This window comes from Rhinopithecus roxellana, chromosome 11, assembly GCF_007565055.1.
Source record: "Rhinopithecus roxellana isolate Shanxi Qingling chromosome 11, ASM756505v1, whole genome shotgun sequence".
NCBI lineage: Eukaryota > Metazoa > Chordata > Mammalia > Primates > Cercopithecidae > Rhinopithecus > Rhinopithecus roxellana.
This window is the reverse complement of record NC_044559.1, coordinates 58200925-58228697: the sequence shown is the minus strand read 5'-3', so window position 1 is coordinate 58228697 and position 27773 is coordinate 58200925. Positions and strand designations below refer to the sequence as shown.

The 27773-nt window shown below is 32.9% G+C and overlaps 1 protein-coding gene across 1 annotated transcript in view; it reads left to right on the top strand.

The window, feature by feature from the left end:
• The window catches only part of LOC104671823 (ankyrin repeat domain-containing protein 30A), a 134128-nt gene extending 106640 nt beyond the window's left edge, over positions 1-27488 (top strand). Inside the window, 6 exon segments of the mRNA XM_030941288.1 lie at positions 2329-2354; positions 2356-2543; positions 4176-4359; positions 5422-6339; positions 18293-18518; positions 27449-27488. Of these exon segments, the coding sequence (XP_030797148.1) occupies positions 2329-2354; positions 2356-2543; positions 4176-4359; positions 5422-6339; positions 18293-18301 (1325 nt within the window). The 3' untranslated portion in view covers positions 18302-18518; positions 27449-27488.
• Positions 27489-27773: the final 285 nt, after the last annotated feature.

The window sequence follows — 27773 nt, the reverse complement described above, 5'->3', positions numbered from 1 at the left end:
TGTGAATCTTTTCTTTCGTGATGGCAAATCAATCTATGCTCATATCTACTCAGTGTAGCTTTCATCTCTGGCATTGTAACTTTTATCTATACAAGTGCAATTTAGTTTTTGAAAGTATCTTCTATTGCTCTACTTATCTTATTGATTTTTATTGTAGAATAGAGTTGAGATACTTATAAACAACTTGATCCTTTTCATTTTTGCTTTTCATGGTATGAGCTAACTCCCCACACCTGAGGCAAGGTCTTTCTGACTATTCATTTTCCTGTGAAGTCTGAGTCTTTGAGGTAAATCTATAAAAAAATCTATAAAAATATACTCTTCTTGCCACTATGTGAGCACCAGGTGTGATTTTCTCTAAATTTATAAGTCCCCCGCTCTGACCCAGCTTGGTCTTAGGTAGTTTTCTGGCTCACATGCAATCTTTATTATTTTGCTAAATACTGGGAGGGAGTTTCTAGGGGTTTCTTGCTGTTGCTTCTATATCTCTCTCTCCTCCTTAGTGCTTTGTTCTGTAATGTCTCTCTGCTTTCGTTTTACCAGAACTCTAAGCTTCATCACTGTAACCAAGAGAGTCTGGTAGGTTCCAGTTCAGTTTTTTCTTCCTGTGTCATGTCTTGGAATCTCTGTCAAGGCAGGAAGCTGAAACATTCATAAGGTTTGTTTCCCATTTTTTTTCTGTTTTTCAGGGATTATCATCTTCTTTGCCTAATGGTCAGTGTCTAAAAAAATGTTTAATGTATTTCATGTGTTTTATTTTTAGTTATTTGAGCTAAGAAGAAAAATCAATACCCGTTGTTCTCTCTTGGCAGACTACTCTAGAGCTTCAGCACATGCCACACACTGGATAAAATGCTTTTCTTCCCCCTTTGCTTAGCTGCTTCCTTTTCAGTCTTCTTTCCACAGTGTAGCCATACATTCCTCAGGGGAATTTTCCATGGGCCTAGTATATATCTTATTCTTAGCAATCTGTTTTCTTAAAGTATCTATCTGAATTTATAATTGCCACTTTTCTGGGGCTTTGCTTTTCAGTATATTTTAAGCTAAACAAGAGCAGAGGGTTTTTTTTTTTTTTTTTTTTTTTTCTGTTTAATCTGCAGAGCTTAGTATAATGCCTTCCACATGGTAGGAAATCAATATATATTTGTTCGGTGTTGCGGGAAGTCAGGGACCCCAAACAGAGGGACCAGCTGAAACCAAGGCAGAAGAATATAAATCGTGAAGATTTCATGGACATTTATTAGTTCCCCAAATTAATACTTTTATAATTTCTTATGCCTGTCTTTACTGCAGTCTCTGAACATAAATTGTGAAGATTTCATGGACACATCACTTCCTCAATCAATACCCTTGTGATTTCCTATGCCTGTCTTTACTTTGATCTCTTAATCCCATCATCTTCATAAGCTAAGGAGGATGTATGTCGCCTCAGGACCCTGTGATGATTGCATTAACTTCACAAATTGTTTGTAGAGCATGTGTGTTTGAACAATATGAAATCTAGGCACCTTGAAAAAAGAACAGGGTAACAGCAATGTTCAGAGAACAAGGAAGATAACCTTAAACTCTGACTGCCGGAGAGCCAGGCAGAAGAGAGCCATATTTCTCTTCTTTCAAAAGCAAATAGGAGAATTATCACTGAATTCTTTTTCTCAGCAAGGAATATCCCTAAGAAAGAGAATGTGTCCCTGAGGGGAGGCCTCTAAAATGGCCACTTTGTGGGCGGCTGTCTTTTATGGTCGTAGACAAAGGGATGAAATAAGTCCCGGTCTCCCATAGCGCTCCCGGGCTTATTAGGACAAGGGAATTCCCACCTAATAAATTTTGGTGAGACCAATTGTCTCCTCTCAAATGCTGTCTCCTGATAAGATATTATCAATGACAATGTGTGCCTGAAAATTCATTAGCAATTTTAATTTCAGCCTGTCCTGTGGTCCTGTGATCTCACTCTGCCTCCATTTGCTTTGTGATATTTTATTACCTTGTGAAGCATGTGATCTTTGTGACCCACACCCTATTTGTACACTCCCCCTTCCCTTTTGAAAATCGCTAATAAGAACTTGCTGGTTTTACGACTCAGGGAGCATCACGGCACCTGCTGACATGTGATGCCTCCCCCAGACACCCAGCTTTAAAATTTCTCTGTTTGTACTCTTTCCCTTTATTTCTCAGACCAACTGACACTTAGGGAAATAGAAAAGAACCCATGTGAATTATCAGAGGTGAGTTTCCCCCAGTAGTTCAGTGTATAAGTGATTGTTAAAATATGCAGCCCTTTATATCCCAAAAGTACTAATATATTTTATTTCTATCTCCTCCTTGAGACAGATTCAACTAGCCTATCAAAAAGCTTAGGATGCAGTTCCTTCTTGTAAAAGAGCAAGGGAACTTAAAAAAGATCACTGTGAACAACTTACGGGAAAAATTGAACGAATGAAAAATAAGTTTTGTGTACTAAAAAAGGAACTATCGGAAGCAAAAGAAATAAAATCACAGTTAAAGAATCAAAAAGTTAAATGGGAACAAGAGCTCTGCAGTGTGAGGTATGACATCCTAGTTTTAAATAAATATTTCAACTATTTATACTAAAATTATGTAGGATACTTTTTTTTTTTTTTTTTTTTTTTTTGAGACGGAGTCTCGCTCTGTCGCCCAGGCTGGAATGCAGTGGCCGGATCTCAGCTCACTGCAAGCTCCGCCTCCCGGGTTTACGCCATTCTCCTGCCTCAGCCTCCCAAGTAGCTGGGACTACAGGCACCCGCCAACTCGCCCGGCTAGTTTTTTGTATTTTTAGTAGAGACGGGGTTTCGCCGTGTTAGCTAGGTTGGTCTCGATCTGCTGACCTCGCAATCCACCCGTCTCGGCCTCCCAAAGTGCTGGGATTACAGGCTTGAGCCACCGCGCCCGGCCTGTAGGATACTTTTTGTAATAGCTGACTTACCTTCTGAGGTTTAACTGGAGAAAAAAATCTCTGTCTTGTAGAGTGTCAAATTCTTTTAAATAATACAAGTTCTTAAATGTGAATACTTCTGCTGATAATTAAATGCATATTTATTTAAATCACAATTTTAATGGCTATATAGAAGGCCATTATTTGGAAATCCTTACTTAACTTACTTAACAAATTAATTTTTTTGATTTTTAAATTTTTGTATTATAAGTGATGCAAGGCATAACTGCATGCAAATATTTTTCTACCTTTCTAATTATTGACTTGGAATAAATTCTTCAATATAAAAATATCTGGTTAAATTATAGGAAGTTTTTAAGAAGTTATTTGTTCGTTACTTCTAAATTGTTCTCAAGAAAATTTATGTTCATTTACAGCTCAACAAACAGAGTGTGAAATGGCCATTCTTTTCTCCCCAAAAATCAATTTCTTTTAATTATACACTTTTAATGTGCATGGAATATGGAGAAAATACAGAATAATTTATTAGTTTATTCAACATCTCTTGCTCTCCTACATAAATAAAATTAATTCAGAGTTCTATGTTAAATGCATATTATTTTTATTCTTTAAGTATTATATTCTGTCTTGTGATAAAAGAGATTTAAAATTTGTTGATAAAATATATAATAATCAACAAGATACATTTAAAGCATTACTCAAAAAAGAAACAAAAGATATATGGGATAACAGATATTAGACTATTTAACCTAATCTGAGATTTTACTATTAAAATTATTTTTAGGGATACTTGCCATATTTTATAAGTATGAATATTTGTGTCTAATAAATCAGTAAACTTGTTAATAAAAAGTAACCAGTTAACTTTAATCAGTCACTTTAATCAGTTAACTCTAAATGATCTGTCCTCATTGAGGAGTAATTTTGACTGTGTAAGATTTTTTAAAAAGTAATTTTCAGCTTGTGAATTTGCTGGATAGCTTCCAGTATTCTTTTCCATAACAGTCATTGCTAGTTACAGAAACAGTCGTTACCAGTATCGGCAACTTTCTAACTAGAAGATGTTCTTTCCTCACTATTTTTCAAGTATGTATATCATTTGGAAGAGGTTCGAGTAATAAATACCTGAGAACTAGAAAGAAAAAAAAATTCAAGAATATAGAAATTTTATTGGAATAATAAACCAATGTAGGAATAAATATATCTCAAAGTGAATTCCATTTTCTAACAAAATGAATTTTAAGATAAGTGTGTTTAATGGCAGATTGACTTTAAACCAAGAAAAAGAGAAGAGAAGAAATGCCAATATGTTAAATGAAAAAATTAGGAAAGAATTAGGAAGAATCGAAGAGCAACATAGGAAAGAGTTAGAAGTGAAACAAGAACTTGAACAGGCTCTCAGAATACAAGATATGGAATTGAAGAGTGTAAGAAGTAATTTGAGTCAGGTAAATCAATCTCTAAATAAAAATTTTATATTTCTAACTTTATTTCCCTCTGATTTAGTATGAATTATTCAGGTCTAAATCAAACAAAAATGTTATCTTAAAATTATCACTTTTGTAGCTATGGTTATTTATTATAAATTATGACATCCATGTAGTATCTTATTTCAGTACAAAGAGCTTTTGAAAACAATGATTATCCCTACCATATACTTAGTGATAATTTATTGGTAAGTAGTTTTTTCCTAGCAACATAGTTAACATTTAATACTGACTCAAACATTATGAAGAGGAAGCAAAAGTTATTGTCATAGTAAATTCATGGTTTTCTATGTAGGGCTCTCTAGATTTTATCGTCTTTCTTTTGTCTTTGAAATTGAAGACTTCTTTTATATTTACATATTTACCCAGTAGAATTAACTGAAATTTGGTGGAGATGTCCTGGATGTAGACTCATAAGACTGGGAGAAAATCCTACAACTTGTTTATATTTTTAATCTTTTCCTTTCAGAATTGTGATAACTAAAAGTGCTTGTTACAATGTCTCAATTTATCAAACATAAAGATAATTCTTAAAATTAACTATATATTTTTTAAAAATAGAATATCTAGAGAATATTCTCAGGAAAAAGGAACTGAAAGAACTTTGGGAAATTTTATCTGTCTAAATATACGTAGCACTAAGGCTCTTAGTATGGGATCTTGTATAAGTTAGACATCAGAGTGTAAACCAAATTTTTGCAGGCAGTCAAATTGATTAATCTTTTATTTTATGCTGTTGAGTTTGTTGTAATTCAGGGAAAGTTTTTTTTTTTCAATTCTGAGGCTCTTAAAAATTCTCTAGTCATTTCTTTTGTACTTTCATGAATTCATTGTCTTCAAATGTTTGAACTTTGGTGAATTTATCCTCTATAGCGTTTGAAGTTTTGATTCAATGGTTCTTCAACTGATACCTACTTATAAAAACCCTTTCATTGTATAAATGTACAAGTTATTATTTAGTTTCAGAGGAACCATGATATGCCATTTTGACTGCTAGCTAAAAGTTTATTTTGTTTTATTTAGGTTTCTCACACTCAGGAAAATGAAAATGCTCTCTTACATGAAAATTGCATGTTGAAAAAGGAAATTGCCATGCTAAAACTGGAAATAGCCAAACTAAAACACCAACACCAGGAGAAGGAAAATAAATACTTTAAGGACATTAAGATTTTAAAAGAAAAGAATGCTGAACTTCAAATGACTCTAAAACTAAAAGAGAAAACATTAACAAAAAGGGCATCTCAATATAGTGGGCAGCTTAAAGTTCTGATGGCTGAGAACACAATGCTCACTTCTAAATTAAAGGAAAAACAAGACAAAGAAATACTGGAGAGAGAAATTGAATCATGCCATCCTAGACTGGCTTCTGCTGTACAAGACCGTGATCAAATTGTGACATCAAGAAAAAGCCAAGGACTTGCTTTCCACATGGCAGGAGATGCTTGTTTGCAAGGCAAAATCAATGTTGATGTGAATAATACAATATATAACAATGAGGTGCTCCATCAACCACTTTCTGAAGCTCAAAGGAAATCCAAAAGCGTAAAAACTAATTTCAATTATGCAAGAGATGCTCTGAGGGAAAATACATTGGTTTCAGAACATGCACAAAGAGAGCGAGATGAAACACAATATCAAATGAAGAAAGCTGAACACAGGTATCAAAATGAACAAGATAATGTGAACATACACAATGAACAGCAGGAGTCTCTGGAACAGAAATTATTTCAGCTACAAAGCAAAAATATGTGGCTTCGACAGCAATTAGTTTATGCACATAAGAAAGCTGATAACAAAAGCAAGATAACAATTAATATTCAGCTTCTTAAGAGGAAAATGCAACATCATCTCCTAAAAAAGAAAAATGAGGAGGTATTTAATTACAGTAACCATTTAAAAGACCGTATATATAAATATGAAAAAGAGAAAGAAGAAAGAGAAGTAAGTATCAAAAAATATAAATACTTGTCAACCTTCCTGAAAGAAAATTTAAAGCATATTTGGCGTTGGTTAAATGCTGAATCTAGTTGAAAAAAAAAAATATATATATGTATATATATATACAAAAATAGATGATAAATATACTTACTATGTCAGCTTAGAAACATGCCTCATCTCCACCAAATGAAAGTTAAAGCTGAGAGAGACGTTACACTTTGAGTAAAGACATTGTGTCACTGATGAAATTTTAAGATTTTTAATAGATGAACATTAATGACATTGGTTTTTACTGTTGAAATAACGGTTTTAATGTCTCTTTGTGGCCACATTTTATGACCACATTGAAGCAGATAAATGGGAATGCCCATATCAGCAATTAGTATTTTGAAATTAAGATTCAGTTCAGCAGTCTACTTTGACAATTAATTATAAATTTTCCAGAGGAACTGAAGTGTATTTGAAGTATATTTTGAAGTGTACATTTCTGCATCTTGTAATAATACTTTTTTTCAGTAGCTTTCTGTATATTTTAGTTGATATAATTTTATTTTCATTTATGTCAGTTTGACTTAAATCTGAACATATTTGAATCTCAAATTATGTATTGTTATAACCTCTCAATTTTTTAAAGACATCTGCATTTTATTAAATCATACCTTAGGACAAATGTAGTGAATTTTACAATATCAAATTTGATTTAATCACCCCACTAGTATTTATAACTTATTTTGAATATTGTTACAAATAATTTGCTCATAATTTCTATTTCAAGGCTCAAAGACTATCATGTCCCAGAGAAAGGTCATTGTAGCTATCTGTGATTTATTAGCTTTGCATTGGATCCCCATTTTACAATTCATGTGGGATGGCAGCGTTCATGTATAGTACAAAATAAGCGAAGAAAGTAGAGAAGAGAAACATAGCAGCTGAGGTCAGGAGAGATGTGGAGAGCAGGTTACCTAGGGTCTCTAAAGGCTTTAAAATAAAAATAATTTTATTCTGAGATAGAAATCTATTGGAAAAATTTCAGCAGGTGATTGAATATGTGAGGAACTTTGATGTTGATTTGTGCTTCTAATACAGAAGAAGGAAAGCATTCCACTGTGTAGAATTTGCCAACACTAGTCCTGCCCCAACTTTTTTTTTTTTTTTTTTTTTTTGAGACTTCAGTAGGTTGTGAAGCATTACAGATTCATTAGGGGACAAATGACTAGTGGGATGAATCTGGTGTCTAGTAAGAGACTACCAGTTTGGCAGGAAGATAACACCTTCTTTTGTCCTTGAGTGGATTCAGTAATAAGCAGCAATGTGTACAAATGAAGAAAATAAGCTGAATCAATATATTTGGGGATTTTTTTAAATATTGTTAATTTGATAAGATGATTTACAAAATCAATAACAAATATGTCTTGTCAAGTCATTGTGAGACAACTTCAAAAACAATTGGCTGATCTCAATAAACAGTGTGTGTCTGAGACTTCACTAGAACTTACATCACATTAACACATTAATCTCAAAGATGAGATATAGGATTTAATGAAGAAATGATTTCAAGTCAAAAGTCAAGTATGTATTAAATGTAACATGCCAACAGTGAATCTATAGCTGGTTAAATAATATAAATTGTTTTATGATACTAATTTCCATGGGAAGACTTCTTTTATATGTTCATTATAATTAGTTTGATTACAATTCTATTTATAATGTGCTTATTTTAAAAACTGTGGCTGTCATTCTGCAATGTTTTTCTTATAATTACATATTTTTTCATAATATTTACACTTAAGAAGAGTAAGAATTATACATTGTTTATACCACAAGTTGAGAGACTATTCTTCAGATAAACAGTATTTTTCAGTGATTTATGTTGCCATGGTGAGGCAAGCCATATTTAATCAGAGAAGAATGTGTAATGGAATATTCCAGAAAATTATCTTATTTCTTAGCTCCACTTTTGTGAATGGATGCCAAGGACATTATACTACTCTCCAAAATGCAAATGTTTAGGTTAATAAACACAGTATTTGAATAGCTAGGCAATTCTTTTATTTTTTCTTTTTAATTATATTGTATAAACATATACATATTTAGATCATGTGTAGTAGGCATATTCAAAATAGAAAATAAAGGAAATTATCTTGATACTGCCATTGGATGTTTAAAAAGGAACTTTATTGGGAAAAAATTCATGTATCATACAGTTCACACATTTAAATTGTACAACTCAATGTCTCTTAATATATTCACAATGTTGTATAACCATCACCACAATCATTTTCAGAACATTGTCATCACCCTAAAGAGAAACTTCGCATGTCTTAGTCATCCCCACCATTCACTCCTATGTTTCTCCACCTTCCCCAGTCCTAGGCAACCATCATCTAATTTTTGTCTTTATAGATTTTCCCGTTCTGAACATTTCATAGAAATGGAATCATACAATTTGTAGTGTTTAATGAGCAGCTTCTCTTACTTAGCGTAGTGTTTTTAAGGTTCATCTATTTTGTAGTACATGTCAGTATTTCATTTTTATTTACTGTCCAATAATACTCTATTGCATGGCTACAGCAGCTATTCATTCACCAGTTGATAGATCTTTAGGCTGCGTCTCTTTTTGGCTATTATGAATAATGCTGCTATAAGCATTCACTTACAAGTTATTGTGTGGACCTATGTTTTTATTTCTCTGCCACTGGATTTTGTATTTACTAAATTGGGCCGATTTCCTTATCTCTCTGCCTTCCTCATGCTGTTCTTCCATTTTCAGTTTTTGTTCATCTGTCCTCCTTCATTCAGACTTGGTGGACACATTTTCCATTTTCATGAAGCTTTCTCTGACTATTCTGACTCTCATTGACCTTATGCTTCAGGATGTGTTTTCTAGTTGATGCAGAACAATTTAACTTTCAATTGTACATTGCTTTATTTTTTCATGAGACATAATCATGTCTTATTATAAATTTGCCTAAGCAGAGGATTATATCTGACATACAGGCTACTTGTTATTGTATAAATTGAAAATATTCTATCTTACCAGTTGTTAAAACACAATTAAATGTATTATACTGATAATTTATTTTTTAGACATTGACATAATAGTTTTATTTGAAATATATTTCAATCAATAAATATAAAACAGAAACCACTCTAATAGAGGAGAATTGTTCTAGTCAATACTCAAATTGTTTCTGACTGTTGAGAAAAATTATGTGTGCATTTTAAAAGTTTCAGATTTTGAAGCTTCAGATTTTAGAGTAGGGATTTTCAACCCGCAGTACAAGGTCTCCTCAGTTTGCAATGGCGTTACATCTTGATAAATGCATTATAAGTTGACAATATTGAGAATGAGAAACATAGAAAACACATAAACTTTATCTAGAGAAAAATGGTTAATAAAAAAAAGAAAAATCAAAAAACCATAAAAGAATGCTTACAGAGAATGAGCATAGTTACCTTATCCTGAAGTTAGGTAAGAATCAGAAATGTTGTGGGGACCAAATGAGAGCTTTCAAAAAATTATCTTTCTTTCATCTGAATGAACAAACCTGGAGTATTATGAACTATTGATGACAATGCTTTGAGGTCATCTTTGGCACCAAAATATAAATATAACTACTTATTTTTTCACTTATTGTTAGCATTTAGTATTTTATGCATAAAAACTTTTTTACCAAATAAATTTTGGCAGTTTAAATTCTGCAAATGATACTAATGAAAGTATAAATCATTTTGGGTTGTTTTAAAAAAGGTTATGTTATGTTTCAATCTGTCATTATCAGAATAAAGTATATAACTACATGTTATAAAATGGTTTACACATATATAACTCATGAACCCAAGAAAAATAATATTTTTAGGAAAGAAGAGTGTCTCTAGAGTTTTGATAATAATTTAACTTCTTTAAAAGACTGGAGATAGAAAAGAGAATTAAATGAATGTACTGTGACTTAATGCAATCTCTGGAGCATAATTTGGATTGGGAAATAAAGAAAAAAATGAATTAGGAAAAGAAATGATAAGGTTTCAATATTTTAGAACTTTAAAAATATATATTAACTATAATTTCAATATATTTATTAAAATTGAGATACAAGTTTTACCTATATCTGCATTTTTATAATTAAACAAATTATGCAGTCTTAATGCTTTATCAGAGATGCCGCATAAACTGCAACTTTTTTTGAATACCTAAATATCACCCTCTTATTCTTTAATGATTTTGAAAACAATAATGACAATGCCTTTGGCATATAATGTCAACTGCTCTCTTCATTATCTACTTTGAATTTTTATTTCTGAAGATATGTTTGTATTTGGTAATCTTCCTGGTGGTAATGTGCATATCTGCTGTTCTTTAATATCTGAAAATCTGCCCTTGTTGTTTTTAAACATCATCAAAAATTATCTCGATTAACTTTTATTTCAGTCTCTTTGATTCTGTTTAGTTTTTAAATATATTATGGATATTTACTTATTTTCGTTTTTTTTTAAGACGAAGTCTCACTCTGTCACCCGGGCTGGAGTGCAGTGGCCGGATCTCAGCTCACTGCAAGCTCCGCCTCCTGAGTTTATGCCATTCTCCTGCCTCAGCCTCCCGAGTAGCTGGGACTACAGGCGCCCACCACCTCGCCTGGCTAGTTTTTTTTGTATTTTTTTAGTAGAGACGGGGTTTCACCATGTTAGCCAGGATGGTCTCGATCTCCTGACCTCGTGATCCGCCCGTCTCGGCCTCCCAAAGTGCTGGGATTACAGGCTTGAGCCACTGCGCCCGGCCGTATTTACTTATTTTCTACTGGTACCTCCCATGCATATGTGAGTTATGTGTATATATCACTAAACTTCTGCTGTTTTTGATACACACACACACATATGTGTATATATACACATATATGTATATATATGTTATAATAAAAATATGTATTACCTAAAAAAGTGAAATGAGTAATTATGTTTCTGCCACCGAGATTAAAAACAGAATTTTCCTCAGTGCCTTTGAAGCCCCCAACATGGCTGCTTTTCTATTTGCTGAGAACTTTAATTTGTTCTCTGATTCAAATTAATATTTTTCTCTCATCTTTCTCTGCATGGTTTTGGATGCCTTTCACTTTGTTAGCACTGTTCTAGCAAAGATCTTTAGATCTCTTCCTACAACTGTCGTTAAGTCTTCACATGGTCTCTCATTTCCTTTTCCCTCCTCAACTCAGACTGTTTTCTTTTCTTTCTATTCTACTTTGAATAATTTTTGTGATAATTTGTGTGTGTGTATTCTTTTCTTCCTATAGACTGTGGTCAAAATGTATCAAAAATGTATTTTTGTGTCTTTTGCAAACATTCACATATAAATATGCTTTTCCCCTTTGATGCTCATCTCTGAGTGAAAACTTGTATTTAATAATAGGTTAGTATTTTATATTAACATATTAGGTTGGTACAAAAGTAATTGTGGTTCAAAAATCATGATTACTTTTCCCCCAACCAAATACTAAAATAAATATTAATAGTTTATTTATAAAAACTCTATATATGGTTATAATATCAATCCTTTATCTGTCATATATGTTGTAAAATTTTCTTCATATTACTTACATAAAGTTAAATTTTGTTAGAATGTTTTCAAACTGTGTTACATTGAAACAAAGGAGAGAGGGTCATAATTTATTGATTTGTTTCTTCGTAGGTTAGAACACGTTTGTTTAAGAAATTATTAAATATTAGTCTGGAACATTTTGATTTAGTCATTCTGTACATGCCTGCAGATATAAGGAGCTTTTGGAAATGACAGAAAAGAAGTTAAAGGAATGTGAAAATGGAAAGCTTAATTTCCATGGAGATTTTAAAACTGGTCTACTTGAAATGGATATTCAGATGAATAAGCTAACACATCAAGTACATTTTGGGACCAAAAGAAGTACCCAAATACTTTGGGGAAATAAAAATCTGTCAGTGCTTTGAGAAGTGAAAGAGATTTGTTTTTTAATTTTATGGACTTGATTCTAATGGAAAGAATACATATTTAATGTATTCTTTTTCTATAAGATGGGCATACTGCTCATTCTGTGTCTTAAACCCTGGCCAATGATATAAAAGCAAGCAGTACACCATCCTATGACGACTTCAAGTCACTAGTATCAAAGCGATTTTCCTGGTAACAATTTTATTGAGGTATAATTAACATGCCATGCAATTCACTCTTTGAAAGTGCACGGTTCAGTGGCTTTTAGTATTTTCACAGAGTTATACAATCATCAACACAATCTATTCTGGAATATTTTTATCACTCTTAAAAGAAATTCTACATTTTTGTCACCCACAGGTTTCCCATTCCTTGCTCAGTTCTAGGGAACCACCGATCTACTTTGTTTGTATGTATTTGCCTGTTCAGGAAGCTTTATCTTGTTCAAATCACAGTATGTGGCCTTTTGTGACTGGATTCTTTCACTTAGCATAACATTTTCAGGGTCCTCTGTTGTAGCAAGTATCGGCACTTCATTTCTTCTTATTGCTGAGTATATTTCATTGTTTAGATATAACAAACATTTTATCTACCCACACATCAGTTGATAGATCTTTAGGTTGTTTCCATTTGGGGCTATTATTATTAACAATGCTGCCTTGCACTTTTATGTATAAGTTTTTGTGTTTGCATATGTTTTCATGTCTCTTGGGTGTATACTTACGGGTGGAATTGAAGAGTCATTTGGTAGTCTATGTTTAACTTTATGCCTGTACATTTTCCAAAGCAGCTATACCATTTTTTTTTTAATTTTTTTATTATACTTTAAGTTCTAGGGTACATGTGCATAACGTGCAGGTTTGTTACATATGTATACTTATGCCATGTTGGTGTGCTGCACGCATCAACTTGTCAGCACCCATCAATTCATCATTTATATCATGTATAACTCCCCAGTGCAATTCCTCCCTCCTCCCCCCTCCCCATGATAGGCCCCAGTGTGTGATGTTCCCCTTCCCGAGTCCAAGTGATCTCCTTGTTCAGTTCCCACCTATGAGTGAGAACATGCGGTGTTTGGTTTTCTGTTCTTGTGATAGTTTGCTAAGAATGATGGTTTCCAGCTGCATCCATGTCCCTACGTAGAAAGGACGCAAACTCATCCTTTTTTATGGCTGCATAGTATTCCATGGTGTATATGTGCCACATTTTCTTATTCCAGTCTGTCACAGATGGACATTTGGGTTGATTCCAAGTCTTTGCTATTGTGAATAGTGCCGCAATAAGCATACGTGTGCATGTGTCAAGAAGAGAGTGGGGGCCAATACTCACAGGCTATACCATTTTTCATGAGCAGTATGAGGGTTCTAACTTCTCCACATTTTTACCAGGGATGATTCCATGCTAGTGGTGGGAAGTGGCACCCCTCTATGGCTTTGATTTGCATTCCCTAATGACTAATAATTTTAATCTTGTTTTAATGTGCATCTTAGCCATGTGTATATCTTTTTTGGAGTAATGTATATTTCTTTCCTTTGCCCATTTTCTAATTGGGTCATCTTTTTCTTTCTGAATGGTAAGTGTTCTTTATATATCCTAGATATAAGTTTTCTAAGAGAAATACAGTTTTCAAATATTTTCTCCTACTCAGTGTCTTGCCTTTTTACTTTACTGTTAGTATATTTTCAAGCACCACAGCTTTAAATTATAATGTTAATCCATATTTTGAGTTGTTATATCTAAGAAGCTACTGCCAAATATAGTCACAAAGATTTATTCCTGTCTTTTCTTCAAAGAAACTTGTAGTTTTAGCTCTTAAATTTAGCTATTTTATTTTCAGATAAATTTTAAATACAGTATTTGCTGGGACGCCAACTTTATTCTTTTGCATATGGATATCCATTTGTCCCAGAACCATTTGTTGAAAATGCTATTCTTTTCTCATATAGTAATTTTGTTATCCTGGTTGAAAATCAATTGACCATACATGTGCAGGTCTATTTTTGGATTCTAAATTCTAAAACATTGATCTCTCTATTCCTATGCCAGTACCAAATCAACTTATATGAGAACTCTTTTTCAATCATTTTGCATATCACCAGCTATATATTATCATGCATAATAAAAGTTCAATATAGAGAAACATCTTTGCTTTTTGTTTCTTGAAAGATTCCATGGCCAGCTTATTCCTTGCTGACTCCATGACATGATGGGAAGTAAAGCTTACAGAGACAAGAGTCCTTTCCTTTGTTTCTCTATTCAAACCTTTAGTCTCTCATTGAATGTCTCTCTCGAGTCCCATTTCCATCAAATCTTGGTCACATCATCTTCTGACAGTCTACTATTTCATGCATTAGGTTTTATTAACTCATTGTAATTTGCACAGTCATCTGTAGATGTTATCCATCCTGGGAGGAGAAGAATCAGTCCAGGCTATAAGCTTTTCTCATTGGAAATGGAGCTAATTCATCATCTTGCAGTTCACAGGTAGATCCTCTTTTGACCTGGCACCTGATTCTTACGTATAACACCTGGGATGATCTTTTCTTGGTACAGTTCCTGCATTCTCAGAAATCACAATTCTCTGTAACTACCTCCCTCTGCTTAAACAGATCAAGATGCACAGCTATATTTTATAGCTTCATACTTTTTTTGGAATAAATATTTTATCCTATTCAAATAAAAAGTTTCGGAAGTTCAGCACTAAAAAATAGGTTATGTTCAGGCAATTTATAAGAGACAATAGTGAAATTAGTTGTTTAAATTTCAAAATATCAAAGCTAATTTTTTTGTATGTTATGAAGAAGGATTGTGGTACAGCATGAAGATTAAATGATCTTAACTTCTTCGTATAGACAAACTTGAAGTACAGTGAAGGGTAAATTGTATTTAATTTATTAACATTCAAAACCCACTACATTTATTTTACTTCTGAGATAATTAAAAATGATTCTATAATGTTCTCTTTATTTTCTCATTGAGGAAAGGAAAATGAATAATGAATGCCAGATTGATTACTTCATTACTCTGCTGCTTAGCTTTCTTAAGATTTTACTTCCGTGAAATCAGATAATGTCTGATTTTGATTGTTAAACCAAATATTTTTAGTTTTCCAGCTGTTGCACTTCAAAACTTGCCTCTTTGCTTCCCTGTCTTACTGATTTCCTAACTTGAGTGGAAATCCTAAAGAAGCACACTTGCCTAGTAATAAGAATTTTTAATTAAAAGGAATTTTAGGAAATCTTTCTCCTCAGTAGCTTTTATGTCTGTCTGTCTTCTACTTTTCTACTGCTTCTCATTAGCATAGTTTGACATGAAAAAATTAATATCAGCCTCTATTAGATCATACTTTAAAGGTGACTAGTTCCTACTAAGTTTTCTATTGTAATTTTTTAAATCAATTTTTATTTTTATTGTTTCCTAACAATCACCCACAATTTAGTGGGTTAAAACAACATTTGTTGTATTAATAAATCTGCCATTTGGGAGAAGCTTGGCTAGGACAGCTTGTCACTGTTCCTCTTATCTTTCCTGGGGACAGCTCAAAGACTGGGAAAGTACAATAATCTGAAGGTTTGCTCAGCTGTGTAAGTCTTGTTGTTAATGCTGGCCATTGCCTGGAACGTTGGCTGTGGCAGGCAGCCAGATCACCTACATTGGAGCTTCTAGGCATTCATAAATGGAACTTGCTTTGAATAAATGGAACATGGTAAGAGTTACACCATGAGATTTGCAACATTAGCTTAGAAAAGGCTCTCTATCTCAAACTGCTTGCCCTTGGTACCCCCTTCCCCTGTTTTGAGTGAGGATGGTCAGGCCACATACTATTAATTAGCTGTAAGTCACTAAGTTTGGCCCGTATTATTATTTTTTTAATGAGATGAATTTTTTTTATATTTTTAGTTGACATGTACATACATGTTTATGGGATATAAAGTAACAGTGATATCTCCTCTGTATATGTATACAATGTGTAATGCTCAAATCAGGATAACTAGTATGTTCAATACCTCAAACATTTATTATTTGTTTCTGTTGGGAACATTTCCAATCCTCTTTTCTAGCTTTTTGAAAGCATATACCATAAATTATAGCTAACTGTATTCACCCTACAATGCCACAGAACACCAGAACTCATTATCCTATCTAGGTATTAGCTATTATCAATTTAGTAAATATTGCTGATAAGTATTTTAAGCTTCAGCTTCTCTTTCACGTATTTAAAATTGCTTTCTGAATCACTGACTTAAAACAAAAGGAAACAAATATACAATAATTATGATGCTTATAATTACTTTAAAATATACCCTTTTGATTTGTTTTCTTTTTAATTTTAATTTTTGTGGCTACACAGTAGGTGTCTGTGTACATATATATATATGTGTGTGTATGGGTTACATGAGACATTTTAATACAGGCATGAGATGCATAATAATCACATTAGGGTAAATGGGGTATTTGTCACCTCAAGCTTTTATCCAATGTGTTACAAACAAATTAATTATACTCTTTTAGTTATTTTTAAATGTCCAATTAAATTGTTTGTTACCGTACTTTTAATTTGTTTAAACACAAGCAGAAACTCAAGGAAACCTATAGCACTTAAGAGAGCATGGTATTGTTTCAATAAATAAGATGGAGCTGATAGTTAAAGATCTGGAATCCGAACTCTCCAAAATGAAAACTGTAGAAGACTTTAATAAAACAGAATTAGAAAAATATAAACACCTCTATTTAGAGGAATTAAAATTTAGGGATTTGTTGTCAAATGAACTAGTCCGTCAAAATATAATTATAGAAAATAAGCTCATTAATTTACCTCAAAAGTTTAATTTTTAGTGAGACAGGTTCACAACATCAGTGGGAAGTGAAAGTTAACTAGATAATATAATTATGGAAACATGATGTTAGTAAATGAACTGAGCTTTCAAATGTTTGTCTGGGAGCGTTTATGTCTCTCCACATTTGTTGGTTTTATATGGCTTTTTTTCCACTTCAGATTCACATCTAGTCAACCTGATCTATTAGTCTTTCAGCTAAGTATTTTTGAAGCATTTAATTCAGACAGTAGTATTGTCATTAAATGGCTCTTCAGCATGTCCCCAAATAGAAATACTAATAAGTTTAACTATTGTTTGGAGGATTAAAATTGAGACCAAAATGGTCAAGTACAATTACTACTACATTTCACTTTCTGGCAGTTGGTAAATTAACTTTGATAGTGATCTTGGGAATTATCATTAGACAGCACCCTGAGAAAACACCCTGTATAGTTTTCTCATTCTTTATAAAAACATCCTTATGAAATGGGGAATTACTAATACAAAGATTAAGGGATGTATAATTCACAAAATGGTTAAAAATAACACTTTTGTTAGCCTGAGGGTGTGTGTGGAAGACAGAAGGCACAGGCCCCACCTCCGATGCCTTGGTCACAATGTTAATAGCTAATTGCCTTTGAAGCTGTTTTAGTTCTTTTTGATCTCCCATTCAGCTATCTTTGTCTCCCCTAGGAGTTGTTTGTGTGAATTACTTCTCAGTGTCAAATGCTTAATTGATCCCAAATAATGCGTGAAAATGTACAAGAAATGTTAAATCAAATGCCTGAAAATATATTTGAGGGATAATTTTTTAAAATCTTTAACCTGGTTTAATAAACACATATTTATAGCTTTTTTAGTTTTAGTTTCTTAATTGTATGTATTTAAGAAATACAACATGATGTTTTGATATATTTCTACATAGTGAATTAGTCATGGCAGGCAAAAAAAAAAACTTTTTGTTAGAAATTCTCCTAAAATATATATGTACTTTTTAAGAACAATTTAAAACCTATAATTGCATACATTAGGCATGCTGTCACACGTCTTCATTGTTAAAGCATGGTTTAATGGGAAATGTTATTTATTCTTCTAGAAGGGTTTTCTTTTTAAATACAAGTCCTTTTCTAATTATGTAGGAAAAAATAAAATACTAAGCTTTTTTCTTTTGCAATCTTCATAGAACTCATGAGAGACAAGCAGAGACCAGTAAGAAACTTCTTTTGGAGAAACAACAGACCAGATCTTTATTCACAACTTATGCTAGGAGGCCAGTCCTAGAGTTACCTTGTGTTGGAAATCTTATCGATAGTTTGAGTCGACAGAATACTTATTTTAGAAGAAAAATTCATGATTTCTTCCTGAAGCCTACGACATAAAATAACAGTGCGAAGAACTACTTGTTCAAGGTTAGTTATATTATCTTTCTTCCTTTGGTTTTCAGGTTTCTGATGCGATTCTTGTTTTTAAGTAGGTGAAATACTGAGTTAATTGACTCGTGTGTTAAATAATGGTCAAACATTACCTGTGTTAACAAAGAAAGAAAACAGAAATTTTACTAAAAGTCCCTGGAGCTCTCATTTTTATGAAATATCCATTTGTTAACTTCATTCAATAAACTTAAGTAACACGTTTTGAATTGCTTTAAAAACTGCATTTAAGTTATATTTTAGAAAGTGAATATTATTCCCTAGTTACTAAATATATACTTTGAGATGTTTTGACTTACTTTCTGATTGGTTTGAGTTTAACTGTTGTTCATAACACTTTTAATGTTTTCCTGTACCATCTCAAGTTTTATACCCCAATCAGAAGTGAATGTTTGACATCCAAACAGTTAATCACATGTAGATGTTCATTATTTAAAGTAATCTAAAATAAATACATTTATGAAGTAAATAAACATGGAACACTTAAAGGATTCATTTTTGTTTTGTTTTTAAGTTAAAAGTCTTATAATTTTTTACACAAGACTGGGTCTTTAATTGCCACTATACCTACATCACATTTTTCTCAGTTTTTGTAAACTCTCTGTTATTGCTGTGCAGTTTTACAATAGCTTGAAAATAGCTAAATCGTTCACCTCTTTAAATTTTTAAAATGATGTTCACTTATGTCTATCACTTGAATTACTGATGACTAATATGGCAATGATATTGAGTCTTTTAATAGCAACTACAACCACACATAAACCATTATCTTCTTTCTACCCAGAATTCCATAAAGCTGTGCAGGGTTCCTATCTACCTTGATGATGTAGCAGACATCTTACAATCCAACCAGGTGATTTTATTCATAGTGAGAATCCATTTCTGGAGATCCCAAAATGATGCCAGCAATGACAAGATATATAAATTAAAGCATTGGTTATAGATAGATAGATACTCCATTTTTTGACTGGGGGAGAAATTTTAAAACTGTGTGCAGTCATCCTAGCTACTTAGGAGGCTGAGTAGGCAAAATAATCACTTGAGCCCAAGATTTACAGGCTGTAGTGTATCATAATCACAGCTATGAATAGCCAATGCCCTCCAGCCTGGGCAACTTAGTGAGTCCCTGTTGAGGAAAAAAAACAAAAACAAAATAAATTATTAAAAAACCCACAAGTTTTTGAACTAAAATAAATAGGTAGCAACTAGTTTTCAATGTGTATCACTGTCACTGAAATATCCATTTCAATCAATGCACATTGGCTTATAGTTTTTATGGTGATTTCACAGTCTCTTTAATGCAGAGAAAAGTAGTGTATGCTTATGTTAAATGAAATGTTTTTTCTTTACCTGGCTTCATATTCTAAAAAATTCTAGAGGAGTAAATCTAAACTTTCTCAGACAGCATTGCTGCCAAATAAAGGGGAACAATTAAATGATTGTTTTAATACATAAATTAGATGATCCTAGCTAGCTTTTAATTATTTTGATAGCTTAGTTTTATTTTTCTGAAAAAAGAGTGATATCAGGATCTAAGTGCTTCAGGGTCATAAAACTGCACTTCTGGGTACAAAAAGAGGAAGAATGTTAAATACTACTGTGAAGTTTAATCATGATGCACGTATGAAATTTTCTTATCTGTTTTTTCCAGAATAATCAGCTCATGTATTATTTCACAAGATAATGAAAGCATGTATAAATACAAATGTAGTGCAAGCAAAGATTTTTGAGAAAATATTTTCTCTTAGTTTTTAGGGGGTAAAGTGCTATTTATTTTTAGTATTTCCAAATATGTTGAAAGACAGTTCATCTTAAACTTCATTAGTAGTTCCAAAGAGTGCAGGGTTTCTTTGTGGGCGTTTGGTTTGCCAAATCGTGTTTGACTTAATAGTTCTATGAAGATTCAGTGACATGTTTTCATAACTTCTTTAGAATGACCTGAAAAAGTTCTTGTGTAATTGTTTACAAAACTCTTAGAGATACAGAAAGAAGGTGCCTACTAGAGTTGCTAAAATTTAATTATTTCTTCTAGGAAAACATCTAATAATACTATGAGAGTTGGTACAGATTATCTAAAATAATACAAAAGGTAGGTTTTTGGAGGGAGTATTACAAACAAGAAGACATTTAGACATTTTTGGGTATAATGCTAGAAAATAAAATGTTAAAATATCTAAATCTAACATAAAATATGTTAAAATCGCATGGATATTGAATGTATTTTTCTTCTTTATTTACAAGGTTGTGATATTTTGGAATATTGTTAATTTGAATTTCTTTCTTATGCCGTTTTTTTAAACTATAAAGAAACTGATTGTGTATCATTTCTGTTGCATGTGATTGAAGTTGTGCTGGATGTCAAAGCCAGTGTTCTCTATCTTGATATCTTTTGCCAGTTCTTGCACCTGTCACCAACACATTAAGTTTAGCCTTACCATTTAACACTATTATAGCCATCATAGATATAACTATGTATACTTTTTCCAAACATTTACTTTGTTTTTATTTAAATTCTGAGATGCTTTGTTCCATATATGGGAAGGAATTTTATAATTTTATTGGTTCTTTAAAAAATTATATTGTAAAATTCAAAAATTAAAATTAGCTTCAAAAATACATCAGTCATTGGATCCTTTTGCACATAGAATGTTTTTGTGATAACTGAAATCTTCACTTTATACCACATTAATGAAAGATAAGACTTAGCTGGTTTAAAGGTTTTTTTTAGGTTTGAAAGTTGTATAGTACCTGTGTGTCTAAGACAGTGTATGACACCCAGTAGTCACTTGGTACATGTTTTTTAAATGTTTGAGAGAGGAAGACTCATTTCTACATTGATTGGATTTGGACTTCCAGTACATTACTGACTCAAAAAGTTTCTAATAATTTATTTAAGTAACTTTTCTATTTCTCAAGTGTTCATTCAGTTTAGCAACTTCTTTTCTGAATATAGTTATATAGATATGTCCAAGCTAAAACCATATTCCTAAGACTGTAGCTTTTTAAATGGTGGAACATTGTGTTGCATGGTGGAACATTGTGTTGCATGGTGGAACATTGTGCCACATGGTGGAACTTTGTGTCACATGATGGAACACTGTCATATCAGAATGTTGAGTTGCACATTTTCCACAGAATGTTGAGTTGCACCTTAAATATATGTGTGGATCTATGCTTAATCTATCAGCTCTTTGGTCAATGAAGTGTTCCCCATTTTCTTTCTCTGTGACACAGTGCATGTATTTAATACTCACAAACTAGCAAGTGTAATTGCCTTCAGACATTATTGATATTTTGATCTTGAATTGCAGTGGTTTAAATGTGCAAACTTACTTGATTATGCTACATGGGAGTGCATAATTACTGTCATAAAACTTGAGTGCTTCTTATAATACAGAATGATAGTATATTTTAATTTAAAAACATGGTTACTTGAAAATATATTAATTATGGAAAAGTATGTGTGTGATGTATATGTATTTATCAAATTGGTCTCAAAAAGACAATACAGCAGTATTTTTAAACTTATAATATCAAGTACAATGTAATAGTAGCCTGTCACTAAGTTGTTGTTGAAATAGTGAACATTGTATTTGTTGGGCTTTACTATTGTGATTGATTTCACTATATTTCTTTATTTGTTTATTTATTTATTTATTTTGTTTTTTTTTTTTGAGACAGAATCTTGCTCTGTCACCCAGGCTGGAGTGCAGTGGCGTGATCTCGGCTCACAGCAAGCTCCACCTCCCAGGTTCACACCATTCTCCTGCCTCAGCCTCCCAAGTAGCTGGGGCTACAGTCGCCTGCCACCACACTTGGCTAATTTTTTGTATTTTTAGTAGAGATGGGAGTTCACCGTGTTAGACAGGATGGTCTCGATTTCCTGACCTCATGATCCTCACACTTCGGCCTCCCAAAGTGCTGGGATTACAGGCCACTGCGCCCGGCCTGATTTCACTCTATTTCTTTATTTACAATCTTTCTTCCAGCCCTTTCTCTTGTTAACACGGGGGTTGTGTTGAGGAATATAAAGTTACAAAGTCAAGGAAGTAGGAAACATTTTTACAAGTATTATGTAGCCATCTTGGTGGGGCTGTGGTGGGGTAGGCTGCAAATGATGCTCCTATTTTTTCTCTGAGTTCAGAACATAGGAATCAGATGGATAGACATCAACATACCAGCTTTATTGCTGACTTATGACAACTAATGGGAAGATGTGGCTCAGATGTGCAGCCACAGTGAGCTTCTGAACATTTCTTCTCAGACTAGGCTCTTACACACAGTTGCAAGTGAAAGAAAGAGATACTTGACACCGCCACAGAAGCAGGCAGCTTCCTGCAGAGATGACAGCCAATCCAAACTCATGTCACTGTAGGCAGACACATGTTTGCAAAGAGACTGAAAGCCAAACAAATACACTCAATGTGCTTTGCCCAAATTTACCCATTACAAAAATCTTCCCTCCTCCCAAGAGGAAAGTAGAGAGAGCATGAGCCCTCACATGGAAACTTGAAGCCAGGGAAATGAAGGCTCACCAATTATTTGTGCATGGGTTTAAGTTATCCTTGGAATTAAGTTCAGATCTTTCTTTGTATGTACCAATTAATGACAAGAGGTTAGATAGAAGTATGCGAGATGGTGAAGAGAAATCTGTTTTGTGTCTTCAATTTTGCTAAAAATGACCCAGAACATGGATAATTCATTTATTAATTGATTTTGGTAAGCCAAGTCCTATTTGGAGAATATTAATAGTTTCTCTAAGAAAGAATTTTCTCAATATCACCTGGCTTGATAAAGTTTTTCTCCTTTGAGTTCCTTTTTTTCCTTTTTTCCTTTTTTTTTTTTTTTTTTTTTGGAGTTTAACAAACTTGTGTTTTACAAATTGATTATGTTGACTGTCACTCACAGATGTTACAATATTAATTTCTATTGCTTACTTTGTATTCATAATTTTAGAATTCACTATTTAGCTGGACAGCTACTTTTTAACCTATTGCACCTAAACATGATTGAGCTACAAGACAGTTTTACCATATGCACACATTTTCTCTGAGTTACATTTTTAAATCTATACATTTCTCCTAAATATGTAGGAAATCACTGGCATCAAATGCCAGTCTCAGACGGAAGACCTAAAGCCCATTTCTGGCCTGGAGCTAATTGGCTTTGTGACCTATGGTGAGGCATAAGTGCTCTGAGTTTGTGTTGCCTCTTTTGTAAAATGAAGGAGTTTGACTTAATCAGTGACTTTCATAGCTTGAAATTTTTTTGAAGAACAGAACGTTTTTTAAAAAAAAGTTAGATGCAACCATATTATATAAAACAGAACAGGTACAAGAAGAGCTAACTTGCTAAAGAAAGGATGGAGGCTCTGAAGCTGTGACTTCATTATCCCTTAATACTGCTATGTCCTCTGTAGTATCTTAGATTTCTATGGGACATCATTTAAAAACTATTGTTTATGCGAGAGCCTTGCTAATTTGCTAGAAATTGTAGATACATTTTTTTCTCCCATGTATAATTTTCTCACCTTCTATTTATAAAGAAAAAAAGTGTCAGTGTAGTATTTAACCCTATAAGGAGCTAATACAACTTTTGATTTAGTATTATTCATAAAATTAGGTTAGCAGTTTATTAAGCTTCTGTATTTCCTCTGGCAATGTTTAATATCTCATAAGCTACACATACTTCAAAGCCATCACCAACACCCTTTTGTCACTGAATAGAACAGTGATTGATGTCATGAAGACTCTTTTATCTCCTTTTGCCTTCCATAATTTGTGCCAGGTACTGTATGAGGTTGCTTGATTGGAAATAATAATTCTGAATTTCGATTAAGAGAAATATGAGAAATGTGTGGATTTAATAGGAAAGAAATAACAAAATTGAAAGGGACTTACAAAAACTAATGTAACATTGAACAGTTTATACTTGAAAATATGCGTAAAACCACCCAACTCTTTCAACAGCCAATAATAATAATAACAATAGAGGTGGAGCCATGAATATCTGACACCCTTTCCCTAAGCTTCTGGATGCCCTCATAGAGAAGCTTCCTCCCCATGTTTTGGATTTGTCCCTTTTCTCTCTGAGCATTCGCGTCTGACCTGGTATCTCTTTCTCAAAGGAAGTCACCCTCGGCAGTTCTCTGTGGGGTAGAGGGTTCAAAGGTCAGTGAAAGGCTGGAAGATACTTTATGTAGGGAGAGGCCACTTCAGCACTGCAAGAGAGGCAGCTCCTTCTACCATTTATTTTTTGAGAGTTAGGAGGGTAAAAAATGGCCTCACTTAAGTTTGTTAAATTAAAATATTCCCTACGGAGTTCATATTTCTTCAGTACAAAATTAGACAATCTGTTGAGAAACATGTTTGATTTTTACCGAATCAAATTTATGTATTATAAAAATATAAACAGGATGTAAAGAAGTAATGTAATCTATTACACACAGGAATTAAATATTAGAACAAGAACTTTTTGGGGAAAAGATAATAGCATTGCCTTAGTAGTTTTTTAGTTGAAGTCACATGAAAATGTACATTTTCATACTGTTTATTAATGGTAATATAATATTCTTCCAGTACAGCCTCCTTCCTTTATCTGGTGTTGAGTTATTTCCTTTACAAGACCTCTCTAGTGATGTGTATTGTCACATCATTAAATTTACCAGGAGTGTCTAACATTATAGTCACAGATATGTTATGAAGTACAGTCTCTCAAAATATGAGAAAACATGTTTGTATGAAAATGGTGAAGGCTTTAAGTATCATATTATCATTGGTGTTAAAGTGTCCAGTATGTACAGTACACAATTTCAGACCTTGTTGGCATACGGCGAGAGAATACCTCTTATACAAAAGATGTAAAGAAGAACACTCCAGATGGAAACACTTGCAATGGAGCTTGAAATACTCCCACACATTTCATCATTAAATAGAAAACTATAATTAAATGATTCTTAAAACTGATACTAATTTCTGAAAAGGCATCAGTGTTATAAATATGCAGCTATTTAATACTTTCCTTCTTTCTAATTCTAGAAAGGTATAAATCAAACTAACTTTGAAAACTGGTTCTAACCTATATTCTTTTTTCAAACAAATTTTCTGAAATCTATGTGTTCATATAAAGAAATATTAATCATAACATAGATCACATGATATTCTTACTTATTCTCTTGCCAGTCCAATTTTCTCATGACATTATGCTAGTACCACTTTCTTCGCTTGTGTATTTAAGGTTCTGTGCTGAAAAGTTGATAACATATAACATATATTAAAATGTAAATTTTCTGAAGGGGGAGAATGGGACGTTAATTTAAGGAAAAATCTATTGAAGTGAAAAAACTGAACTTTTATAAAGGACAGAGTTTTGCTAAGAATTAGAAAGAAATGCATTCATTGCAAAATATGACTTAAATTCTCTAACCTCTGTAGTAGTAAGAGAAAAACTCATAAAACAATATTATTTGTAATTTTTTTCTCAGATTAAACAGCACTACACATGTATAATCTCTATTATCTAAATCTAAAATAAGTAAGAATTCTAGGTTATTTATATGATTGTGTTTTTCTATTTAAGCAATTCTCATGTTCAGTATAGTCTCTGAAAATATTAAAGGGCACAATTCTGTAAGTGATACATCATTGTCAGGATAATTTCTCTTCTTAAAATTAAACATTATAAATAATATTTGACTTATTTAAAATGTAGCAGGAGTGGCAGAAAATACCACTAGAGCAGGAGAAGGTACATTGCAAGATGTATTAGTTCAATTCAGATTTATTAATTGGCTTCTAAAATAAACTATAAATAGGAAATGGCTATTTACAGTTTGCTTAATTGATAAGTACATCAGTTGGCTATTGTTTGTTTAATAGATAGTATGTTAATTATTTTTGTATACACATTTAATGAAAGATATAAGCACATGCTTATAATTAAGAGTATATTTATGATTCTCAGCAAACTGTCGCAAGAACAGAAAACCAAATACCGCATGTCCTCACTCATAGGTGGGAACTGAACAATGGGATCACTTGGACACAGGAAGGGGAACATCACACACTATGTCCTACTGTGGGGAGAGGGGAGCGGGGAGGGATAGCATTAGGAGATATACCTGATGTAAATGACGAGTTAATGGGTGCAGCACACCAACATGGCACATGTATACATATGTAACAAACCTGCACATTGTGCACATGTACCCTAGAACTTAAAGTATAATAAAAAAAAAAGAGTATATTTATGCCTCATTAATTTGTCATGTTCCATATCTTTAGAAAACTCTCAAGTAGTCAACGTATCTGTTTTTGGCTCTAACTCTCTGCCATCCCTATGGAACTTTTAGCCTACACACTGCAGTTGTTTTGAGAAAACAAGGGCGTCATTCTCTTCTCAGGGTTATGGTTGTGATTTAAGGTCAACAGACCTAAGACTCATCTTGTAATGCATAGCCAAGCAGTTATAGTTCGCAAGCAGTCATGTGACTGGTGACATTTTAAATCTTCAGTCTTTGACGTTGTCATTGGTTGACTTTCATCTTCAGTAAATGTTCTACATTTATTGGAATACAATAAAAAATGCCCAAGTCAATTTGGTTGTTGTCAAGTTACTGAGATTTTTCTCACCACTTACTAGTACTCCACCTCTAGCATCCAGCCAACGAGACTACATAGAATTTCACAGTGATCTTTCCCAACTCCAGCTCTTGGCATTTGCTCCTGCCTTCTATCTGACATATGTTTTTGTTGTCCTTCTGGTATCAACCTGCATATCTCCTCCACCAAAAAGTCTACAATATTGACCCAAAACTTGGATGTCCCATCTGTGTGTTCCAGTAGTGCCCTATTTTAAATCTGTCATGATATCTATTACTCTGTGTGAAAATTACCTGTTTGTTTTTTCAGGTTATATAATAGTGTAACATTGCCAAGAAGTGGATTATCTCAGTCTTCATCCTGTAATTCCAGTGTTTGTCACATGGTTGTTGAATAAATGAATAAAGAATGAGAAAGCCAGAAGCTCTGATACATAGTCATAATGATAATTATTTCAATGCACAACTATGGGTGAGTTGTATTTAACAGCAATTTTGTATAATAGTTATATATACATTTTTTTATTCTCAGTAACACAGAGCAGGTTCTCAACTCTTTTCTGACTTCCACTTAGTTTACCATAAAAACTTTTAGGTGAAGAACATAAATATTTTTCTTTCCAGGATGGTGCTGA